At 40.2% G+C, this 23,708-nt stretch overlaps 1 protein-coding gene across 1 annotated transcript in view; it reads right to left on the reverse strand.

Annotated features, from left to right (window-relative positions):
- tnr (tenascin R (restrictin, janusin)) overlaps positions 1 to 23,708 on the reverse strand; it is a 134,580-nt gene that overhangs the window by 32,599 nt on the left and 78,273 nt on the right. The window contains exons 7-20 of the mRNA XM_089007392.1: positions 23,047 to 23,166; positions 22,798 to 22,941; positions 21,808 to 21,923; positions 16,788 to 16,938; positions 13,151 to 13,329; positions 11,474 to 11,564; positions 11,078 to 11,160; positions 10,890 to 10,992; positions 9,739 to 9,828; positions 7,136 to 7,269; positions 6,911 to 7,040; positions 5,415 to 5,681; positions 3,745 to 3,864; positions 3,385 to 3,528 (exon numbers count right to left, since the gene is read on the reverse strand). Coding sequence (XP_088863518.1) covers positions 3,385 to 3,528; positions 3,745 to 3,864; positions 5,415 to 5,681; positions 6,911 to 7,040; positions 7,136 to 7,269; positions 9,739 to 9,828; positions 10,890 to 10,992; positions 11,078 to 11,160; positions 11,474 to 11,564; positions 13,151 to 13,329; positions 16,788 to 16,938; positions 21,808 to 21,923; positions 22,798 to 22,941; positions 23,047 to 23,166 — 1,872 coding nt within the window. The remainder of the gene's footprint in view (positions 1 to 3,384; positions 3,529 to 3,744; positions 3,865 to 5,414; positions 5,682 to 6,910; positions 7,041 to 7,135; positions 7,270 to 9,738; positions 9,829 to 10,889; positions 10,993 to 11,077; positions 11,161 to 11,473; positions 11,565 to 13,150; positions 13,330 to 16,787; positions 16,939 to 21,807; positions 21,924 to 22,797; positions 22,942 to 23,046; positions 23,167 to 23,708) is intronic.

Here is a 23,708-nt window from a genome sequence, read left to right on the forward strand (position 1 = left end):
ATGTATTGAGCATGATATATACAGGTAACATCCGAGTTACGTCCGGCACGAGTTACGACCATCCGTACTTACGACCACCAGTCGCTTTTTTTTTTTTTTTTTTTTAATTATACGCCTGGCACCACAACGCGCAAGCAGCCGGCAACGCGTACTACAATTTTGGCCAGCTAGCATGGCACACACACAGCACAACAATCTACTGCGTGACTACACTCAATACAGTTGTTATACAGTGCAGATACCGTCTCCGAAACATCTTTTGTAGTACTTATACATAGCTTTTGTCCGCCTGAGTCCGAGGGTGTGTGTCGGGCGAGCTCTTCTGGCCGTTAGCAGGGAGAGCAGGGTAAGCATAACATTTATAAATGCACTGTACAGTAAACCGTTTTGTATAGATTACAGGTACAGTAATAAAAATTGATAATATGAAATATAAAATGATAAAGACACTAAAAGGTAAGGTAAGGTAAAAGGTAAGTATAAAATTAAATTTAAATTTATGAATGAACTGTACAGTAAACCCCTGACCCCTGAGGGGAAAAGCCGAAAGGAAAAGAAGAGGAGAACTGTACAGTAAACAGTTTTGTATACATGACAGGTACAGTGATAGAGTAATAAAAATCGATAATACGAAGTATAAAATGATAAAAATGACACTAAAAGTTATAAGATTTGTAAAATTAACTGTCAACATTTTGCTAACAATAGTATTCAATAAAAAAACTGCATAAAAACTAGAAAACTGCATAAAAACAGCAGATTGACATCGTCTACTATCCTGTCGTGTAAACGTCACGTCGGCCATTTTGAATGGATTTCGACTTACGATCGTTTGACTTACAACCGTTTTGTCCGAACGGAACCCGGTCGTAACTTGGATGTTACCTGTATTTAGGAATTCACTCGTTTTTTTGTCTGATGAAAGTAGAGAGTCTAAGGTTTCTAATACTGTATTGCTTGTTTATGCTGTCCTAAAACTCAATATTCCGTGGGCCTGGTATTCAAGTGACAATGACAAAAACCCTGGCACTGGAGTGGACACATTTTTGCACATGTCTGGTAGTGAATGAGTGAAAAAAAATGCCTGGACTGGTATTGTGTTGACGAACGGGTTCCGTTCAGACAAAACGGTTGTAAGTCAAACGATCGTAAGTCGCAATCCATTCAAAATGGTCGACGTGACGTTTACACGACAGGATAGTAGACGATGTCAATCTGTTGTTTTTATGTTTTCTATTGAATACTATTGTATACCAAAATGTTTACAGTACATTTTACAAATCTTATAACTTTTAGTGTCATTTTTACCGATTCGAACTAGTTTGACTACTCCAAATCCCGGTAGCTCTGCTTCGCAATCACAGGCTGGATTGTTTGGGTCCCATCGCGGGAGAAGTGTGGGTGCAAAACAAAAATAAAATTACAAAGTTGGGCCCAAGAAAAAGAAAGTATAGTTTTTAAGTTTTATTTTTGCCCCTGCTTCAATGATTTCTTCAACCTGGCTTTTCTTTCGCAAATCATGCCCCATTTACATGCAAACACACCTTCTTCTCGGCTCTCCTGAGCTCCCTTCAGCTCTCTCCTCTCTCACACACACACACACAGACACGCACACACACACTACAGATTTTGCACATACCACAGGGACTAGGTTAATTTTATGCAAAAAAAAGGATGCTTTGAATGCATGAACGCATGTTCCATATTTCTACGCATTCGTGTGGAAGCGCACCGTGCACACTCCGATGGCAAAAATAATCAGAGAGTAACGGGGGGAGGGTGGGGTTGCAGATTTCTTGAGAAAGAAAGCGATGAGGCAAAAGCGAAGAAAAGTGTGCAAGGCGCTGCAAAGATTCAAGACGATGGACGTGACGCGAAAGGATAAAGAGTACTGCGAGATGGGCTGCGGAATAGGTTAGCAATTATTGGGTCAAGGGGTCGATATTTTCATCTCTCGTCACAATGCCAGTTGTCCCCTTTCATTTTCTCTGTGTGTGTGTGTGTGTGTGTGTGTGTGTGTGTGTGTGTGTGTGTGTGTGTGTGTGTGTGTGTGTGTGTGTGTGTGTGTGTGTGCCTGTGTGCGTGCGTGTGCATCGAGACAGTTCCTACAAAGCAAAGTTAAAGGTCACTACATTGAAATTGGATTTTTATGTTAACTATTTTTGACATGAACAAAGTGATTACAGTTCACAAAAACTCAAACTACAAATAACCAAATAACTAAAAAAAATACAAAACAGAAATGCTTATTTAAAAAAAAAAGCTACATGCAATGTTCATTAACTCATTCACTGCCATTAACGAATTTATTCGGGAATTGAAAATATGACGCAGAGCGCCATTCTCAAATTTGTTCGGGTTTTATTATTTTTTATCAAGCTTGGGTGCCGATAAAGCGCTGGCCATGGCCTCTGGCAATGTTTTTTTCTTTTCCACAAGGGGGCAGAATTTCACTTTTTTCCATGTTGGCACTTTGTTCCACCTTCAGCTGTTGTTAAAGTGTGATATAAACCAATATGTATGTATTTCATTGTATTTTGTACAGCACCCCCCATTTCAAGCTCATATAACTCCAGACCCATAAAACTTAGGAATTAACTGTTTTTTTTTTCGAATGAAAGAAGAGAGTTTAAGGTTTCTAACGCTTTATTGAACGTTTATGTAGTCCTAAAACTCAACATTCTGTGGGTCCTGCGAGTGAAAATGAAAAAAACTGGCAGTGAATGGGTCAAACTAACTAAAAGAAACTATATTTATCCTGATATTTTCCTTCATTTTTGTTGTACATTTTTAAATACTTTTTTATCATTGATCATATCATTTGTTTTAAACATACGTATTTCTATGTTGTACATCCGTGGAGGCAAAAGAACAAAACTCAGTTGTTTTAGAGTTATAGTTTACTTAATTTTAAAATACTTTTTACCTTTTCATTTAGTATTAATTTGTATTATATTTTAATTGTTATTATATTTGGACCGTTTTAATTTTACCTCAAAATTTTACCTCCAAAACTAATTTCATTAAAACCATGAATAATAATATTACAACAATGAAACCAAACAACCTTGCTCAAAAAAAACAACTTAGACTTAAAGGAAAACTGACACCATTTTTTTGTTTTCTAACTGACATCAGGAAAACGTTTTATAGCATCTAAAATACCCAAAACACGTAGGCTGATTTTTTTTAGTCAAATGCACCAATAAAAATGACGTAAAGTGTCCCAAAACTACTTCAAAATGACCTCGGAAATCGTGAGTTTCAGAAGGTCCCGCCCCCTTATTCGTGACATCACGTCAGGACGTCTTGCCTTGCTCGAGAATCAAAACAATGGCTATAAATAGGACGGTTGGACACAAACACCCCCCCTCCCCAGGCTACCTGTGAAGACGGAAGCGCTGACCATTTTGCTCTCCTGGCTCCCCCTGACAGCGTTCAAACTGATCTCATACTCGGTAGCAGGGAACAGACTGGACAACGTGTAGTTGGTCACATCACTGTCAATCACAACGCTATCCACTCGGCCTGCCGGGGGGGGGAAGGCATGAAAATTCAGCTTTGTCTTCATTTCCAGCTTGTCATGCACAATTTGAAACACATCAACTATTCAATTCAATCATAGCGGAGCAAGGTGTAAAATATTTATAGCTCAAATTGAAGGCTGTAATTAAGATTCATTGGGGAAAGGTGATGCTATTAGAGTTTTCGGCAAATCATATCGAAATGTAGTGGATTAAATACCTCGGGCTGACTGATAGGAAAGCTTATAATATTCAAACGGAGCCAGCGGTTTGATCCACGAAATGGTCACGATGTCTTCAGCCACGGAAGACACGGTCATCAACTTGGGTGGGTCCATACCTATAACAGAACCACAGCCCTGAATATATGAACTGTAACACCAAATACTACACCCCAAGATCAAAAACATTTGATCATTCAGTCACATTTGTTGGTGGACGTGGCCGCTGCTCTTGAGTTTCCAGTACGGGAAAGAGTGCAGAAAATGTACACACCAATTAACTCATTCACTGCCATTCCCGAATTACAGTAAAGTCTCGTTATATCGATATTCAAGGGAGTCCGAAAAAATATCGATATAACCGGGACCATCGATATATCCGACCCTGTTTGCATGTAATTTTCTCCGTGCGTGCATAGAAATAGTATCGATATAACCGGGACTATCGATATATCCGATATCGATATAACGAGACTTTACTGTATTTGGGAATTGAAAATATGACGTGGAACGCCATTCCCGAATTTGTTCGGGTTTTGGTTTTGCTTGGGGGGTGCCGATAAAGTGCTGGTCAGACCTCTCGCAATGTTTTTCCCTTCCGTGAGAGTGCAGCATTTGCCTTTTATAAAGCAGCCCCCATTTTATGCGCAGATAACTCCAGACCCATATAATATAGGAATTACAGTAAAGTCTCGTTATATCGATATCGGATATATCGATAGTCCCGGTTATATCGATACTATTTCTATGCACGCACGGAGAAAATTACATGCAAACAGGGTCGGATATATCGATAGTCCCGGTTATATCGATATTTTTTCGGACTCCCTTGAATATCGATATAACGAGACTTTACTGTAACTCTTTTTTTCTGATGAAAGAAGAGAGTCTAAGCTTTCTCAAGGTGCGTTGAATGTTTATGTAGTCCTAAAATTACATTTTCTGCGGGTCCTGGAATTTCAGTGAAAATGACCAAACACATTTTGGTCCGTAATGTCTCAGAAAAATCATCAAAATGGCCGATCATTGTTTTCCGATGGGAAAGTAGGTGGTTGATTTTGATTTTACAACACACGATAATGAACGTCTTCATGTCCAACAGAAATTGGAGACCACAGTATACAAAGTAGTAGCGGATCGTCAAGGCCTGCAAAGCCTTCTCTGCTGCCGTAAAAATATCTGAATCACCCTCTGATGTGAATTATATTTTGTCCATGAATTCTAATTAATTCTAAATTGTCTTTCAGCTTCCTTCCATTACATTTCCCCTGTTGCGCTGCTGTCAGACGTCTGTTTTCGTATTAAAGCATTTAACCAATCACATTTCAGCCATCATTTGTTACCAGGGTCAGAAATCGACCTAGACGCCTTCACAATCAGTTCTGCAGGCCCTATCGCATAAATAGTGTCGATCAAACGGTCAGATTTCAGTTTGAGCGGTACCAGCGCATTTTTTGCACATCGTCTGGCAGTGAATGAGTTAAGTACTTTTGTAAAACACAAAACATCGAACCACTGTATTGATTCTGTGGATTTCGCTTCTTACCTAAAAACTGTTTAAAAACAAAATCTGCAATCTTGTTTATATTTCGTTCTGACGCTCTGAGTGAGGCTCGCTAAGAGCCAGCAGGAGTGTCAAGCATTCCCTCCGTCCAATCGGACTGCTCACCTGTCGTGAGGGATGCCGTAATCGGCTCAGAGGTGACATCGCCCTGTATTGTGATTAGGCTGACGGTATACTGAGTTGAGGGAAGCAGCCCTTGCACCAACGACCTCATCTTGGAGCCTTCCAATGTCACCTTAGAGGTGTCGGTGCCGTCAGCTGAGCTGTAGCTGAGAATGAAGAAATCAGCAGGCGGTGCCGGCGAGCTCCACGCCACTAGCACCGAGTCGGAAGTCACCTCGGACAAGTAGAGGTGGGAAACGGGCCTGATTCCTAAAGGAATATGGAGGAATATGTCACACCAGTCTCCGAGTACGAAGGGAAGTAGGGACAAGCTTAGCAAGAAATAAGGTGTTGTCAAAGGATGTAAAATGGAGAAGCCGTGGTGGTGATGGATGGATGGAAATGGTGAAATTAAGCAATCTCGGTCAGGCAGACAACAGAGTCAAGATTTAATCGCTCATGAAGACGAGAGGCTAATTGGACGATGTGCCATCGAGATGAAGACGCGATAGGATTGATCACGAAAAGAAAATGGCAAAAGCGATGATGGTAGTAGACGTTGCTGTCGAAATGGATGACATGGACAGTTCATGATGAAGTGAATGAACACCAACCAGGCACTTTCTAGTCAGCGAGTCTCGGATTTACCGTCCAGTCAATTTGAAGGTTATAACGTCACGCGGCTCTTAACTTGTTGCGCTTGACGTACCCCCCCACCAGAAAAATCAAGCTTTTGAAAAATCCTTGAAGATGAGCTCCCTTGGGCATCCATAATTTGACGTTACTAGCGAAGTGGATGAAAAGATGACATCTAATTAACTTTTTCCATCCAGCTGATCTTCCATCTTATCATTCTGTCTTCTCTCCTGATGCCCGACGGTTAGAGCGCCGTCCGTCGGGGACGACACCAAATAATGAAGTCACACATCGCAATGGCGACTGAGGACGATGGCGGTCGGAGTTTTCCATGATGAAGAATAACGAGATCAAGATGAGGGTGATAAAAAAAGGGGTAAAGACGAGATGTCAAATCAAATAGGCTTTTGAACCTAAAAAATGCTTACCGCTAGTGTAGATGTGCAAAACAAAAAAAATCCAGAAGAAAGAAAGATAATGAGGAACCAAGAAGATGAAAAACCCATGAAGAAAAAATACAAGAAGATGAGGAAATGTAGCGTGATGGAAGAAATTCATTTCAAAATGGTGCCATGTGATACCAGGTAATTAGCGGGCTGCAATCTTTCAGATCGTCTCTTTAAACTGTCGTCGTCATGGACCCACATTCATTTTTAAGTATGTCTCACCTTATGGTCATTAACCTCACTCGCTGGACTCTGCGGGGATTGTTTTCATTCCCAACTAGATCAATCTTTCTGCGTTTGTAAGAATCACCAAATGTCTGATTAGCAGACAGTTTAGTTGGAGTACACACACATACACAGACGCTGATAATCGCGGTGATTTTAAGCAGTGCACTTCAGACTATGCGCCAGTTCTACCTGTGAAGGCATCTATGGAAGCCACATTGCTCTGCTGTCTCCCCCTTTTGGCTGCCACGGTGATGGTGTATTCAGTCCCGGGCTCTAAGTCTCTCAACGTGGTGGTGGTTTCATCGCTTGGCACAGTCAACTGGAACACCAAGAAAATGTGAGATAAAACGACAATCGCACGTTGACCTACATGCAACGGTATATCCTGAATGAATAGTCTTTGGCGCCATTCACCTCAGTGGTTAAGCCCGAGGAGGACGTAAAGGTGACTTTGTAGAAGTCAATGGGGCCTTGAACCACGCCCCATTCTAGGGTGATTGTGTTGTCAGTTGATGCCGTCACAGTAAGATCCAGAGGCACGTCCAGACCTGGACCAACGAAAGAGCAAAGATAAAGTCATTATGAAAAATGTCGTTGACTGTCGATTTCAATTGTCATACAATCGATCACCACTAGATGGCGGACATCTTGCGCTTCTTATATTGCCATACACAGATGCTCCCCACCTTACGAACGTGATACATTCCGAGCGGTCGTTCGTAAGGTGAATTTGTTTGTAAGTTGCTTCAGTGCTATATTCTATATGGAATGTATGTTTAAAGGACAACTGACAACATTTTTTGTTTCCTAACTGACATCAGAAAAACGTTTTATAGCATCTAAAATACCCAAAACATGCAGGCTGATATTTTCAGTCAAATGAAAAACACCAATAAAAACGACTTAAAGCGTCCCCAAAAAAATAACAATGAAGTTGCCCAAAGCTGGTCGAAACAGTACGATACTTTGCGAGATGCTCCACTAGTTTATAAATTGCATGATCCAGAATGATGCAGTAACCAAGTTGGACTTCTTTTTAATATTTAATAATGAGTTCTTTGCCTAAATTTAGGAGTGCTCTTAGTGCAGGTCTTTTGTTCTCCAGTCATCGGAAAACTATACCATTTAAATGAATGTTGATTTCCCAAAGGGGATAAAAAAAAAAACTTTATCCAGGGACAGCATGAACGCTACCGTGGCCCATCTCCTGAATTTACTATGGTGTCACAGAAAGTACCTCCACGTAATCTAATGCGCATAAAGTACTCCGACCGTGATGTCTTTCCAATCCGCAGGAGCACAAATGCGATGAGTAGGAGTTGCGGCTTGTGTGCATCACCATTCCAGATCAATAATTCTTTTTTTGGCATAAGAACATGCAGGGAGATGCACTTTCTGTGATGAAAACATATTTGAATAGATCTGGAGCAAGACAGACACTCTCGTCCGTTATTTGAAGTTCTAAGGTAAAGTAAATCCATTTTGGTGTGGGGGTTCAAAACCAAATATTTAACATTCTCAAAACAATTGATTATTTTTACCATTAATTTGGTGTTTAATCTACTTATTCATCAACAGATGGGGCTCTTAATTGGGCGACCCTTTGTGCTTCTGGCAGCTCACGCTAGTATGGAATGAAAAGGGTTTCTCAGTTTCACAAATCAACATTAAATATTGGTGGGCATGATTATTCCAAAAGGACAAACCAATGAGTGAAGAACCCATACTAGAAATCGAATTCCTACATTTAAAGCCGCATGTTTACACAAAAGTATTTAGTGTCAGTAGCCCAATTTTTAATGAGGATATGAGAGAGAATAGACAGATAATAATAATAACAATAATAATAATAATAATAATAATAATAATAATAATAATAATAATAATAATAATAACACATTTCATTTATAAACGCCTTTCAAAACTCTCAAGGTCATTTTACAGTCACAAGATAAATGTTTAAGTGGGTGAGCCTGCCGCTGCCACGTGCGCCAGCGTTCACTCAACCCGGCAGTAACTCAAATTGATAGAAAGCTAGCTAGATAGCTAGCTAATAGATAGCGATTAGATAGCCAGCTAGATAGCTATATAGCTATTACAAAGCCAGTTATATAGCTAAATAGCCAGCCAAATAGCAAATAGATAGCCAGCTCGGTAGCTAGCTGGATAGCATTTTTTAATTAGCGATTTTCGCTCAAATAATGAATGTTTAAAAATTAGATAGCAAATAGAGACCCATATTTAAAAGTTGCTGCAGAACACAAGGCCCACAATGGAAGCACAGAAAATCTGGGATCAATCTGAGGTGAACAGACATAGAATCAGAATCAGAATCATCTTTATTGCCAAGTATGTAGAACACACAAGGAATTTGTTTCCGGTAGAACACGCTGCACTAGTATCGTCGTCAAAAAAACTGCTAAGTGGCACTATACAGTTCCATTTTGGCTACTGTTGAAAGAGTTCAAAGAGTTAATGGCTTGGGGCAAGAAGCTGTTTAAATGTCTGCTGGATTTGGTGCGCATGGATCGGTAGCGCCTGCCTGAGGGGAGTAGCTGGAAAAGGTGGTGGGCAGGGTGCGGAGGGTCCAGTAGGATTTTCCGCGCCCTAGTTTGGATTCTTGCAGTGTGCAAGTCCTCGAGAGTGGGTAGGGCGATGCCAATGATTTTTTCCGCCGTCCTAACTGTCCGTTGAAGTTGGATTTTGTCCATTTTTGTGGCGGCCCCGAACCAAACGGTGATGGAAGAACACAGGATGGATTCGATGATAGGTAGTTGTTGGTGCTTGGGATGTCCAGGGGTGTGGTATTCAAATCGAGTTGTTTGAATTGGATTGGATTTACCTTTATTAGTCTTGCAATGGAGAAATTTATATTTTACACTCTGACAGTATATTTTTTTTATTTAGCGAGTTTTGGCCCAAGTGCATAAAATCTCATACCTCCACTGCCATTGTGTAAAAATTATAATTAGGATTTTGGCACTTTTCCCTTACATTGATGAGATAAAGTCACTCACCGGTTCTGGCGTTCATAGTAGCCGATGTACTCTGATTGCTGCCTCTTATGGCAGAAATTCCGATACCGTACTCTGTGCCAGGCAGCAGATCTGAAACAATAAAATGAACATCAATCACAGACATACCGAAGCAAGCATAAGGGGAAAAACTGAACATTTGTGAAAAAACTGATGTCAAAGCATTGATTTTACAACATGAACATTCCCATTTCCTTGATTCCAATACGCTCCTAGGACAACAAGCACCAGGACAAATACAATCGATTGTGAGTAGCCACGCAGAGGAGGCCATCCTGGCATGTGAAATACTCCCCCTCGTCACTGGTGTCAAAGTCAAGGCCCGTGGACCAAATCTGGCCCGCCATATCATTTTATTCGGCCCGCAAAAAAGCAAATCAAGCATGTCAAGTGCCATGTTGTTTGCTGAAGTCTGAACCAAAATTTCAAATTGTCCTATGTAAACCACAAAAACAGTCATTATTTTTGACCTCAAATTTGAAAACTAGTTATTCATTCATTTGTTGTGCGCTCTATGATGAAACATTCTAATGGCTTCCCCAGATTAATAACGGCCAACGAGAGGAAACCATAACTACAACGTGGCCCTCGGTTTTTCAGCATTTTTGGCCACGACATTCATCAAGAAGGAGACTGCTGAGTGGTTGCGCCTTTTCGGCAACACGAATATGCCAGCACTGTTTTTGATTGGAAGGAATGCCATTTGACTGTCATCTCTGGGGCAATGCCTGTAAATGGCGGTATTTTAACAGTCCCACTTTGTTTCGCGGAACGTTTTATACTGTTGGACAGTCTGCGGCTGAATGGATCAATGGATAGAGGAGCCCGCGATGAGAAGAAAGGAGTGTCATCGTAGAGTGGCGATGCGTATGTGGAACTGTCGCGGCTTGGAATTGAAGCGGATTTACGTGGGACGGAAAATGGGAGACAATCTTTTTTTTTGTCAATGGATGCTACAGCTTCGTGTTTGCTTTCAACATTTAGCTTGTAGCAAACGTGCACATTCCATCATGACGTCCCTGATCCACTGGTGAAAAGGATGATTTAATCCTCTCCTCTTTCATCTAGAACTGCTTCATACAACAAAGAGTGTGCAAAAAGGGTTTGTTGATGACGATTTCTCCCCTACTTACCGGTGAGAGAGGTCTTGGTCGTTGCGCCCTCATTTCTTGGAACGATAACCTTTTCATATTGATCACCTGCCAGTGTGCTGTACACCACCTGGTAAGCCTCCACCTACGCATGTACGTGATTAGATATTATTGATCACTCGCAGAATGTGATCAAGAAAGCAAAACACACACTCGCTAAGTTAGCTTACCTGTGCCTCGCTGTTGTCCCATTCCAACTCCAGGGTCGTGGAGGTCTTTGAGAGGAGGCGGAGATTCTTGGGGGCGTCAATCTCTGAGAAGAACGATAAAGCTGACAACGTTGGGGAAACTGAGACCGTTTCTCGAAGGGGGGGTTGAACAAACAGACATGAGCAGCGCAATCAACGCATGCTAACTGCATGCAGTAGGTTTTAATCATTACTAGGTGTTAAGTACTCGAACATGGCGTAATATCACGCGTGCAAACGTTATTGGATTCCTCCAAATGACCTTGAATAATGTAGCATATCGGGACATATGTTGTGAACAGATCTATTCCTGGGAGGCGGGCTCGGTCGGGATAACATGCGGCATGATTAGCACATCTGCTTGCTGTCAGCGCTCACCGGTTGTAAATTCAATGGAAATGGATCCGCTGGCGTTGCCGTTTCTCACGCCGCTCACAGACACCTCGTAACGCGAACCGGGGCGGAGGACCTTCACGGCAAAATAGGTGCATGGTTAGTTTTGAAATCGGGAGTTAGTGAACATTTTGGAGTGAAAGGGTCCTTGTTTCCTGTTTTTTTTGGGGGGAAACAGATAGTAGGGCATTTGTAGATAATTATTTTTTTATTTTTATTTATTTATTTATTTATTTGTGTGTTAATGTTTTTATGCATTTTTGCATTTATGTATTCATGTATTCATGTATTTATGTATTCATTTATTCGTGTTCATGTATTTATGTATTTATTTGTGTGTTTATGCATTTATGTATTTGTGTTTATTTATTCATTTATTTATGTGTTTATTTATTCGTGTATTTGTGTGTGTATTTATTTATTTATTAATTATTTATGTGTTTATTTATGTATTTATTTGTGTGTTAATGTATTTATGCATTTTTGCATTTATGCATTTATGTATTTATGTATTTATGTATTCATGTATTTATGTATTTATGTATTCATTTATTTGTGTTCATGTATTTATGTATTTATGTATTTATTTGTGTGTTTATGCATTTGTGCATTTATGTATTTGTGTTTATTTATTCATTTATTTATGTGTTTATTTATTCATTTATTTACGTATTTATTTATTCGTGTATTTATTTATTTGTTTGTTTATGTGTTTATTCATTTATTTATGTATTTGTGTTTATTTATTCATTTATGTTTTTATTTATTCATTTATTCATGTATTTATTTGTGTATTTATGTACTTATGTATGTATTTATGTACTTATGTATGTATTTATTTATGGATGTATTTACTTTGAACTCATTCACTGCCATTCCCGAATTTATTCGGGAATTGAAAAGCATGATGTGGAATGTCATTTCAGATGTTTTTCGAGGTTTTTATCTTGCTGGGGAGTGCTGATAAAGCACTGGTCATTGTGTGCAGTGCTGTTTTTTTTGTTTGTTTTTTCTCTTCCACAAGGGGGCAGCATTTGCCTTTTGTCCATGTTAGCACTTTGTTACAGCTTCAGCGTTATATAAATATTATATTTTATTGTATTTTGTACAGCCGCCCCCATTTCAAGGTCAGATAACTCCAGACGCATATAACTTCGGAAATAACTATTTTAACTCTAGTTTTATTTTTTTCTTGTGGGGGTGGTGCGTTTGAAGCTTCGGTCAGACCTCTAGCAATGTTTTTCCCTCCCACGAGGGGGCAGCATTTGCCTTTTGGACAGCCGCCTACATTTCAATGCAGATAACTCTACAACCAAATAAACTCAAAATATTAAAATAATATAGTAAAAAATATACATTTGTGATGAAAGAATATATAAACCATGTATGCATGTATGTATTGCATTGTATTTTGGACAGCTGCCCTCATTTCATTATAACTCATTCATTCATTATAACTCCAGACCCATATAATTTAGGAATTAACTATTTTCTTCCGATGAGTCTTATGTTTATTACACTGAATTGAATGTTTATGTAGTCATAAAACGCAATATTCTGTGGGCCCTGCAATTTTAGTGAATATGACAAATACCCTGGCACTGGAGTGGACACATTTTAGTTAATTTCATGATACCACATTCCTTTATCTCTCCCACTTACCTGGAGGGTGTACTGAGTGAGCGTAGGCTGCAGGCGGAAAGTCGTGCGCGGGCCCGTTCCTCCCACAAGGCCGTAACGTAAGACAATCTCATCAATCTTGGCTTTCGGTGGCGTCCACTCGAGGAAGGCTACCGTGTCCGACACATCACGCACAAAGAGCTGAGTGGGACCGTCGATCACTGCAAAAACAAAGACATCACTAAGAAAACGCTAAGCAACCCCAGTTGGCATTTGGTGACATTTGTGCTAACAACTTAGTGCTTGATTAGCCGTAATTGCGTCGATTGATGAAAAAGTCTTCAAGTGTAGTTGAACACACTGAGCCAAGCTAACAAATCCGTGTAAATAGATCTCCTGTATGACCATTGTTAGAGCCATAGGGAAATTTTGGTTAATTTATAGATTTTCGTTAATGTTCACAATTGGATAATTAGATTTTGAAAAAGATGTAATAGGTTTTATTTAATTTATTTAAATATTTAATTAATCAATCATTGCTACGTGTGGCTAAGGGTGTTTCTATGTTGTCTAAGCAACCGTCTCAGGCAATAGAAGAGGTTGAAAAACTTCTGTTGATTTGGATTAACGAAAACAGCTTGCAGGAGACAGTGTGAGTGAGGGTATTATCGCGGAGGAAGCACGGCAACTTCACTCTGATATCAAGAGGCAACTACGTCAACAACCATCACAAAGGTAAATAAAACGACTTTATTATACAGTACAGTTTATTTCTTTTATTACAATACAATTGCACATTTATTATACATAACATAAGGTATATTTTGTGTAGTTTTAAGGCTTATTTAGTAGAAAATTATGTTTTATGGGGACCTGGGAATGGATTATTCTAATTTTTAATGGTTTCTTATGGGAAATAAATGTTTGGGAGACAAACTTTTCGCCTTACGCACACTTTCTGGGAACCAATTAAGTTGGTAAGCTGATGTATAACTGTATTATTATCATTACAATAACAATTGCATTTTATGCAAATGTATTGCACCTTTTATAAAGACCAACTTGACGTTTGGGAAATAAAGCACACTTTTTTCAGGGTATCCATTTAAGAGGAACATTCCGTGCTGAAATGGCATTTTTTTTAAATATATTCTTGCATGTTGACACGCAGAGAACTCAAGTGAATGGCGCAATGTGCAAAAAGAAAAGATTGACACATTGTACTCCAACTGACACCCTTGATATAGTCACAATTTGGCCCTTGGGCCTCGTCCTAGAAAAAAAAAGCCTCAGGTAGACAACAGCCAAGAAGAATCTCCCTCAGGTGTTTCCCCTCGCATAGCTCATCATACTGTTTTCCCATCTCCAAGGAGGAATCTATATTTCTCATAATTAACCAAATGCCTTGAAATCCGCCTGAACACTCTTTAACGTGAACCAATCAGATGTCTTCTTATGGACTACCCTCAAATATTCATGGGAAAGCCGTATGAATTATTAAATTGTACTTAATTACAGCTTATAACTTGAACAAAGTCTTGACAGGGAATTGATGGTGTTTGGACTACAGAGATGAGAGTCAGATTTTTTTTTTTTTTGGGGGGGGGGGGATTGAATCTATTAGAGAAGCGCTCGTGAAGCCAGCTGGGTGTGGAGTAAAGGTGATACATCACTGAGACAGAGGCGGCTCATCAGTATGCTCCCCCGTGTGTGTGTGTGTGTGTGTGTGTGTGTGTGTGTCTGTGTCTATTAATATGTCACTACCTATGCTGGCACTGAATGTGATTAAGCTACTTTTTGTTGTTAAAAAAAAAGTTGATACAACTGATTTACAGGCACTCTGTGGGGTCCACAGTCATTCTCGATCTGTTAAAAGTAAGCAATTGCCTCTTCACAGCCGACTTCGGACAAAGACGGTACCCATTTGAAGTGGTGACAAATTACCGTCTGAAAGAGGGGTTTTACTAAAAAAAAAAAAAAAAAACACAAATCGACAGGTCCAAACTGAAATCGCTGTCCCAGGTAACATGGATAAAGTTTGCGATTGTTGGCTTTCGATAAACAGCAGGTGAGATGTACAAAAACCATTGGGTTAGGATTTTCTTTGGTAGTATGTATTTTAAATTAATGTACAGTCAAAACCTCGAATTTTGACCATAATCCGTTCCAGAAACCTGTCCGAACACCGATTTGGTCAAAAACTGAAACATTTCCTATTATAATCAAGGTCTGCTTGTTTTTTTTTTTTTGGGGGGGGGAGGGGTCAAATCTTGGTTTTCGACCATAATCCGTTCCAGACCCCAATTTGAAAACTGATCATATCGAAAACTGAAACATTTCTTATGATAATCAATGCCTCTGTGTTTTTATTTTAATTTTTTCATCGTGATTAAACAATACAAACACAGCTGCTCACAATTGAACGTTACACCAGGATAATACGTGGGTCACAATGAGACACAACATGAGGAAGTGACTTATAAGGAAACAGAGGGGGAGTCGAGTGGTGCATTCAGGTACACTCAGTTTTGGATGTAAATCCAGGCATAAAGAATACAAATTTACATCAAAAACCGAATTATTCGAGAACCAATACATTCGAAAAACGAGGTTGGACTACATCTGTCATATTATTATTATCATAGCGGTGACATATTTTGGAAGGAGTTTAAATTACAGTGTTTTCCGGTGCAAAAGGCGCACCCAAAAGCCTTGATTTTCTTCAAAAGATGACCCTACGCCTTACACGCAGGTGTGCCTTATATGTAAAGTCATGTTGAGTCACAACAGATCTGCCAACTACTGTCAGCAGCCACTGACTCAATTTCCCTCTGCAGAAGAAGTTGTGCGAAAACCCAGCCTCTACTGTAGTGCTGTATAATGAGGTGTGCCTTATACAGTAAAGTCTCGTTATATCGATATCGGATATATCGATAGTCCCGGTTATATCGATACTATTTCTATGCACGCACGGAGAAAATTACATGCAAACAGGGTCGGATATATCGATAGTCCCGGTTATATCGATATTTTTTCGGACTCCCTTGAATATCGATATCACGAGACTTTACTGTATTTGGAAAACTTTTACATATTTGTATATTATATTTGGAAAAGTTATTTTCATACTTTAAATGTGCGCCTTATAGTCCGATGCCCTTGTTCGAGAGCATTTCTCCACAAGAGATTGTGATTGAGCCGAGTATATACTCCATTCTACAGTACTGTATTTTCCGGTGGATAAGGCTGATAGAGAATAAGACGTTTTTATATTTAAAAGTTTCATGCTGTTATATGCTTAATCAACATGTGTGACTCGAATACACAATTAAAGCACAGACAACCTGGGATCAATCAGGTCAACAGACACAGCAAGTTAAACTGTCATCATCTAGGAGATCCCGGCCTTGGACAGAATTTAGGACTTGGGATACTCCTTTATCACCGAAGCAATTTACGACTTAAGACTCCTTCACAGGAAGAGCTCATTAGCCAGGTTACAAATTTATCAGTTCATGGAAGAGGAACGGATTATTGTCATTTTAATTGTTTTCTATGGGAAATTGGTTTTTGGGATGCACACATTTTGCCTTACACACAACTTAAGTTCATAAGCCAAATGGACGGGGTTTAAAAAAATGCAGTCAAGCAGAATATTGACACCTAATTCAGTACGTACGTGTCGTGACAGTGGCGGTAAAGGGCTGACTGCGACCCTGGTCTCTGAGGGCCACCAGGTTGACTGTGTATTCCTCGCCCGGTCTCAGGCCGGTTTGTAGAAAGGATGTGATGGTGCTGGGTAGCTGGGCAGTCATCCCACCGTCATTGTCCTGAGGAGGGAGAGGGGGAAAAAAATCAATTGGACGCGTAATTGAATTGTTTGGCAGGTGTTTGTGGTCTGACGCAAGTCCGTGGGATCTGCAGTGAATCCATCCACACATGTTCCCAAGTTCATTATAAGTAACATCTTTCGAGTATTATGACACTAAGCCTGAGGAAACGTTGTGAAAGACATATCCCACACCTGCTTGTCCTCACAAAAGCCTACAAGATGAAGGCTCGCAGGACATAAAAAGTGTCGTAACAGCTGCAATGAATTTAAATTAGCCACCATTGCCAGGATGGGCAGCCGAAACACCAACTGTGATATTTCCATAAGAACACCTGCCCACACTCGGACAGACAAGACTGCATAATACGCAGAACAATGACAGTCCAATTTTCTGTGACCGTATTTTCTACACTTTTAGGCGCTTCAGGGTACAGACGCTCCCCAACTTACGAACATTCGAGTTACGAACAAAGGTACATACGAACATTTTTGCGGGTACAGTATGGCGAAGAATGTTCAGACAGAGATGCTGTAAGTTAGATTTTGCATTGCGCGCCTTTTTCTGTCTGAGCTCGCTTACGATTGGCTGCGTATAATATGTGGGCGGGGAGGAACTCCCTCTTCCCAGTTGACGCTTAAGGAGGATGCGATGCCTAACAAAAAGTAATGGCTGCAGGCACGTCATTCAGGAATATTTCCAAGTAATGGCTTACGGAAGACCCAAGGATATATGTCGTCAGTAGTTGTGAATTTATTTTCCGACTGTTAGAGCGTCTGGGTTTTATACTTCCCCGTTCAGTGTTTGACTTAAACATACATTCCATACAAAATATAGCACTGAAGCAACTTACGAACAAATTCACCTTACGAACGACCGCTCGGAACGTATCTCCCACGTAAAGTGGGGAGCGTCTGTATAGGGAGAGCCTTTTACTTACTCTGAAGCGCCTTATAAAATGAATCGGCTATTTTAAAACAGTTTTTTTTTATCATCACATTCTCTGTATAGTTTTATCTCTTGTTCTTATTTATAATTTTATCTGTGGTTTTATTTATGTCCCTGTTTTGTGAAAAACATATCCCATGACTGTAAAGTGTCATTGAGAGCTTTGAAAGCTGCTTATAAATAAAATGTATTATTATTATTACTAGATGGACCTCTGCTAAAGGGAATACAATACAATACAGCTTTATTTTTTTCTGAGCTTTCGCAACGAAGCACATTACAGATACATTTAGACTACAATACTACATCTAAGCTCAGAATTTTGATCCATGCCGTATCAAATTATAAAGTGCACATTTTTATTTCATTTTTTTTAAGTGTACCGTATTTTGTGAAAAATAAGGCACCGTATTTTCCGGTATATAAGGTACACTGTTGAATAAGGTGCACCTTCAAAGAAGGAAAAAAGTTTTCCAAATATAATATAGAAAGGTTTTCAAAATATAAGATACACCACATTCTAAGGCGCTACAGTAGAGGCTGGGGTTATGCACTACTTCAAGTTTCCCCATTGTGGGACGAATAAAGGTTTTCTGATTCTGATTCTACAGGGGGAAATAGAGTCAGTGGCTACTGACAGTAGTTGTAGCTCAATATTACTTCACATCTAAGGCGCACCTGCGTATAAGGCGCAGGGTCATCTTCTGAAGAAAATCAAGGCTTTTGGGTGCGCCTTATGCACCGTAAAATATGGTACATTGTCCTTATTGTTTAGTCCTGAATTGTGAAAAGCCTCATAACTTTTAATTCTTCTTCATTGTCGCCACTACCACCACCCCCTATGATGCATATGTATCGCAAGCTGTTGTCATATACAGGCGACAAGATGCTGCAGAGTATCTGACGCTTACTATTTTCTCTCATCCGAGACTGACGGGATGAGTCACAACGTGCAATTTACGCAACGGTGAAGTCACATGCGTCATACGTCATGTTCCATATAGACGTTACATATATTCCAAAGACTTCCTGAAGCTTCATAGTCTTTGAACTGTTTCGTGAAGCAATTCAAAATGACGCTCAATTGCTGCGATGTATTTTCTGGGAATCAGGGGTGCCAAGAAAGGTTAGTTTTTCTAACGTTTGACAAAACGAAACAAATCTTGAATCACCATGTGTATTTATGTCTTCGTTGGAAAAAGATAAAGAAACGTCGGCTATAATGAAGTACGCATCTGCTGGAAAATGTCACCTCAGCTGGAGTCGCAGAACGCGAGCCACCCACTCCCTCACCCCATTCAATTGGTAACAAATGAGACAACTGTTTCCATAAACAAAAGCCCAAACACACATTTTCCATTAGGAGATTGTCAAAATTCACAATCCCCCAACCCCCGATGCCAACCACTCCTCCCCACTATTGCTGGATTCAATTCACAGGGGAGTGCGGAACTTCAAACACCTAATGTGATTTCCCCTGGCGGCTGCGAAAGTGCACCAAGATGGGTGTCTGGTGGGGAGGGAGGAATGCTTGCGTGGGGGGAAAAAAGGCAAGCCAAGCAAGGTGAAAGAGGATGGAGGTTACCTTCGGGGTGAGGCGTCGGTTTGGCGATCACAGCGAGGATGTGTGGGAATGGAAACTTAAAAATGGGATGGAGGGGATGAATTGGGGAGTTGGATTTTACTGGAATGAGAGAGACACAGGGCAATTATCATGAAATGACGGGAGTGCTAAAAGCAATACAATACAATTAGGAGGGACTGTTTTTTTTTTTTGTTTTTTGTTTTTTTAACTTAGACACATTTGTTAAGTCATTCACTGCTAGACGATGTGCAAAAATGTGTCCAATCCAGTGCCAGGGTTTTTGTCACTGTCACTTGAGTTTCAAGACCCACAGAATATTGGGTTTTAGGACTACATAAACATTCAATGCAGCGTTAGAAAGCTTAGACTCGCTTCTTTCATCAGAACTAAAATATGTTCTTATCCCGTGACTGTAAAGTGTCCTTGAAAGTTTTGAAGGGTGAATAAAATGTATTTTTATTAATAACTCATTTATTGCCAGATGTGCAAAAATGTGTCCACTCCAGTGCCAGTGTTTTTGTCATTGTCACTCAAATTCCAAGACCTACAGAATATTGAGTTTTAGGACTAGATAAACATTCAATGCCGTTTAAGAAACTTTAGATTCTCTTCTTTCATCAGAAAAAAAGAGTTAATTCCTAAATTAAATGGGTCTGGAGTTATATGAGTTTGAAATTAGGGCAGCTGTCCAAAATACAATCCAATACGTATATACATATTGGTTTATATAATGCTTTAACAACAGCTGAAGCTGGAACAAAGCGCTAACATAGAAAAAGGGGAAATGCTGCCCCTTTGTGGAAGGGAAAAAAGCTTGTCGGAGGTATGACCAACGCTTTATCTTCAGCCCTCGCAAGAACAACCAAAACCAGAACAAATTGTGGAATGGCGCTCCATGTACTGTATGTATTTGTGTTGGAAAAATACTGCTTTCCACTTATACCGCTGACAGGTTTTTGTCATGCCTTTTGCGAAAACTTCAATGCGATTAGGTTGGGAAAAAAAATCACAATGGAAGCATTGGCATTGAAATGAGATTTGAATCCATGCGGTATTAGGCAGAAAAATCTGGCAAAGAATTGGTTTTCCCCATTTCAAAGTCTGTTTTGAATTCAACTGCCGGATTGTGTGAAGCTTATTGGCTATTAAAGGGATGATCCGGTAAACCCCTTTGAGAGCATAACCCTTTTTCAACCGTAGTCATGCAAGGTCCAAAGGCAGTAATCAAAAACCTTTCTCCTTTCTAAATCTGGCGGCAAACTCAGGTACTCTGGGCACTTTTAATCTCGGCTCTCTCACAGTAATTGGTTTTCTCCTTTAAGGTCTCCTTTGGGGGGGAAGATGTGCTTTGATTTGACTGGTTTCCAAGCTTTCAATGTGACGATACGGTCCCTTTTTTGGGGGGTGAGGGGTGTTTTTTTTTTAAGTCCTTTTTAACTAATTCACTGCCATTCCCGAATTTATTCCCTTTGGCAATGTTTTTTTTCCCCATCCACGCGGGGTCAGCATTTGCCTTTTGTACAGCCGCACCCATTTCAAGTTCGGATAACTTCAGACCCCAAACACACATCAAAAGTAGTAATGGAATGGCTAAATCAGGCTCGAATTAAGGTTTTCGAATGTCCTTCCCAAAGTCCTGACTTAAACCCCATTGGGAACTTGTAGACAATGCTGAAGAAACAAGTCCATGACAAAAAGCCATCAAATTTAACTGAAATGCATCAATTCTGTCAAGTGGAGTGGTCAAAGATTCAAACGGAAGCTTGCCAGAAGCTTATGGATAAAGTGAAAATGGCCAAGGGACATGTTACCAAATATTAGCGCTGCTGTATGTATATTTTTGACCCAGCAGATTTGATCACTTCTGTTAACCCCTAGCAAAGTCATAAAAGAACAAATTTTCATGAATGTTTTTGTAACAATGAAGTGTCTGAAGCATTCACTCTGTCAGAGAAAAATCAGAGTTGTAGAAATAACTGGAAACTCATGTGAGCCATGACATTATGGTCTTCACAAGTGTATGTAAACTTTTGACCAAAACTCTACAAGGCTCGAATTTTTGCAGACAGCGCAAATGCTATTAGCACACCTATTAGCATTTTCGGAAATTCGTCAGACTGCACAATTTGGTCTTCAAAAGTAGACGAATGTTTTGACCAAGTCATAGCACGTCTAAGTTGTGGTGTCTATGATGCAATGCGATTATGGTGGACTTGATCGAGGTGCAAGAATTTCAGGTGTCAAACGGACTCACGGGTCCGAGGCTTCGGGGTGAAGTGAGTGACATGGAGTCTACAAAATATGACAAACTCCCTCTTGAACAAACGGTACGGTACCTTGGGGATGAAGCTGATTTCCCAGCCATCGAAGGAATAGTAGGAAGGTTGCCACCGGACCTCGACTGACGTCTCGGTGATGGATTTGAAGACTAAACCATCTGGATTGGAGAGGTCTGGTGTGGAAGTGGAAAGACGGATTATTTTCTTTCTGTGACCCGCATTGGCGACATCAATCACATCCATCGCATGCCCAGAGTGAGCAATTTTGAACTTTTGCCTCATTCGTTTATTTGTTTGTTCATTGCTCCCTTTCCTTTGACTTCCATTTCCTCGTGACATTTCATTTACTAGACTGGGAAGCCTTTCCCAAAAAAATGCTTTTTAATTTCTCGTGGAGCAATTATTCTTGAGTCTCTGGTATGCTTGAAATCTTTTACATTTTGTCGATCAAGACCAAGTAGTAGGCCACTTTATCTAGAGCACCGGTGTCAAAGTCAAAGCCCGGGGGATAAATCTGGCCCTCCACATCATTTTATTCGGCCCGTGAAAGCAAATCAAACTGGTGGAATTCCATGATGCTTGCTAAAGTCCATAGCAAAATTTTAAATTGTCGTACGGAAACCAAAATAACAGTCATTGTTATACATATATAACACCTTCAAGTGCGTAGACGTGAGTGTGTGTGTTTGTTTGTTTGTCTGTCTGTTGTCCCTTGTTAGTAACACTATCCCAGTAGTCACCGCAAGTGATGACCTGGAAAGTGGTCCGCAGAAAACATGAAAACGTTCATGTGCGTGTGTGTGTGTGTGTGTGTGTGTGTGTGTGTGTGTGTGTGTGTGTGTGTGTGTGTGTGTGTGTGTGTGTGTGTGTGTGTGTGTGTGTGTGTGTGTGTGTGCACTGTAATTGTAACAGTGAGTTTAGGTGAGAGGAAATGGGAACCAGGTGGTGCAGGTGACATTTTTACCCCGTCCACGCTCGGGAGCGCACCACATTTGTTTCCTCTATGCATTCAATCCGGTGATGAATAAAACATGGAGGCACACTTACAGGTTGCGACAGTAATGCTGGCAGGAACACTGATGCTGTTATTAATGACGGCAAACACATTGACGTTGTACTCCATCCCTGCGTCCAGGTCTGAGATAGTGCAGGATGTGGTATTGCCCGGGAGCCGCATTTCGAGTTGGATACCTACACAGGGTTGATCTTTTTCATTATTTAGAAGCTTATTGTCAACTGAATTCTGCGTGGGGGTGTCCGGTGCGCTATGACATTCAAGCCCATCAGAAAACTCACCGCCCGGACTGCTTGGTGTGTAGGTCACGAGAAAATCCGTCAGGACCACAGAACCTTCCCACTCCAGTTCGATGTCTTTATCTGTTACACCTCGGATTTTCAGGTTCATGGCAGGTGCCACTGTTTTGGGGAAGAAAAGGCTAATTCAGTCACTGCAGGTCGCTGGGGGCTAATGCAGGCTACACGGTCATAGCCGCATACATGCTGAAGAATTAATGTTAATGACTATACAGACGCTCCCCAACTTACGAACGACATATGTTCCGAACGGTCGTTCATAAGGTGAATTTGTTCGTAAGTTGCTTCAGTGCTATATTTTGTATGGAATGTATGTTTAAGGCTTATGTAAATATGTTTAAGATTTGGATAATTATGTTAAAGGTTTGTATAAATAACCTACATTGGTTTGTACTGAAAAATAAACATTTAATAAAATATATGCTCAATAAGGATTATGTTCATGGAGAGAATACTACATGTTACAACAAAAACGTCCATATTTAATGTTGTTCGTAACTCGAATGTTTGTAAGTAGGGGAGCGTCTGTATAACATTTTTTAATTAAACATTAGATTGTATGTACTGCTATAGTCTTTGTCTCAAACATATGAAGTATAAATACTGTGTACATATTTTAACTCGTTCACTGCCAGGCGTGCAAA

Source organism: Hippocampus bargibanti, linkage group LG11 (assembly GCF_051943395.1).
Source record: "Hippocampus bargibanti isolate YZ-2025 linkage group LG11, ASM5194339v1, whole genome shotgun sequence".
Taxonomy (NCBI): Eukaryota; Metazoa; Chordata; class Actinopteri; order Syngnathiformes; family Syngnathidae; genus Hippocampus; species Hippocampus bargibanti.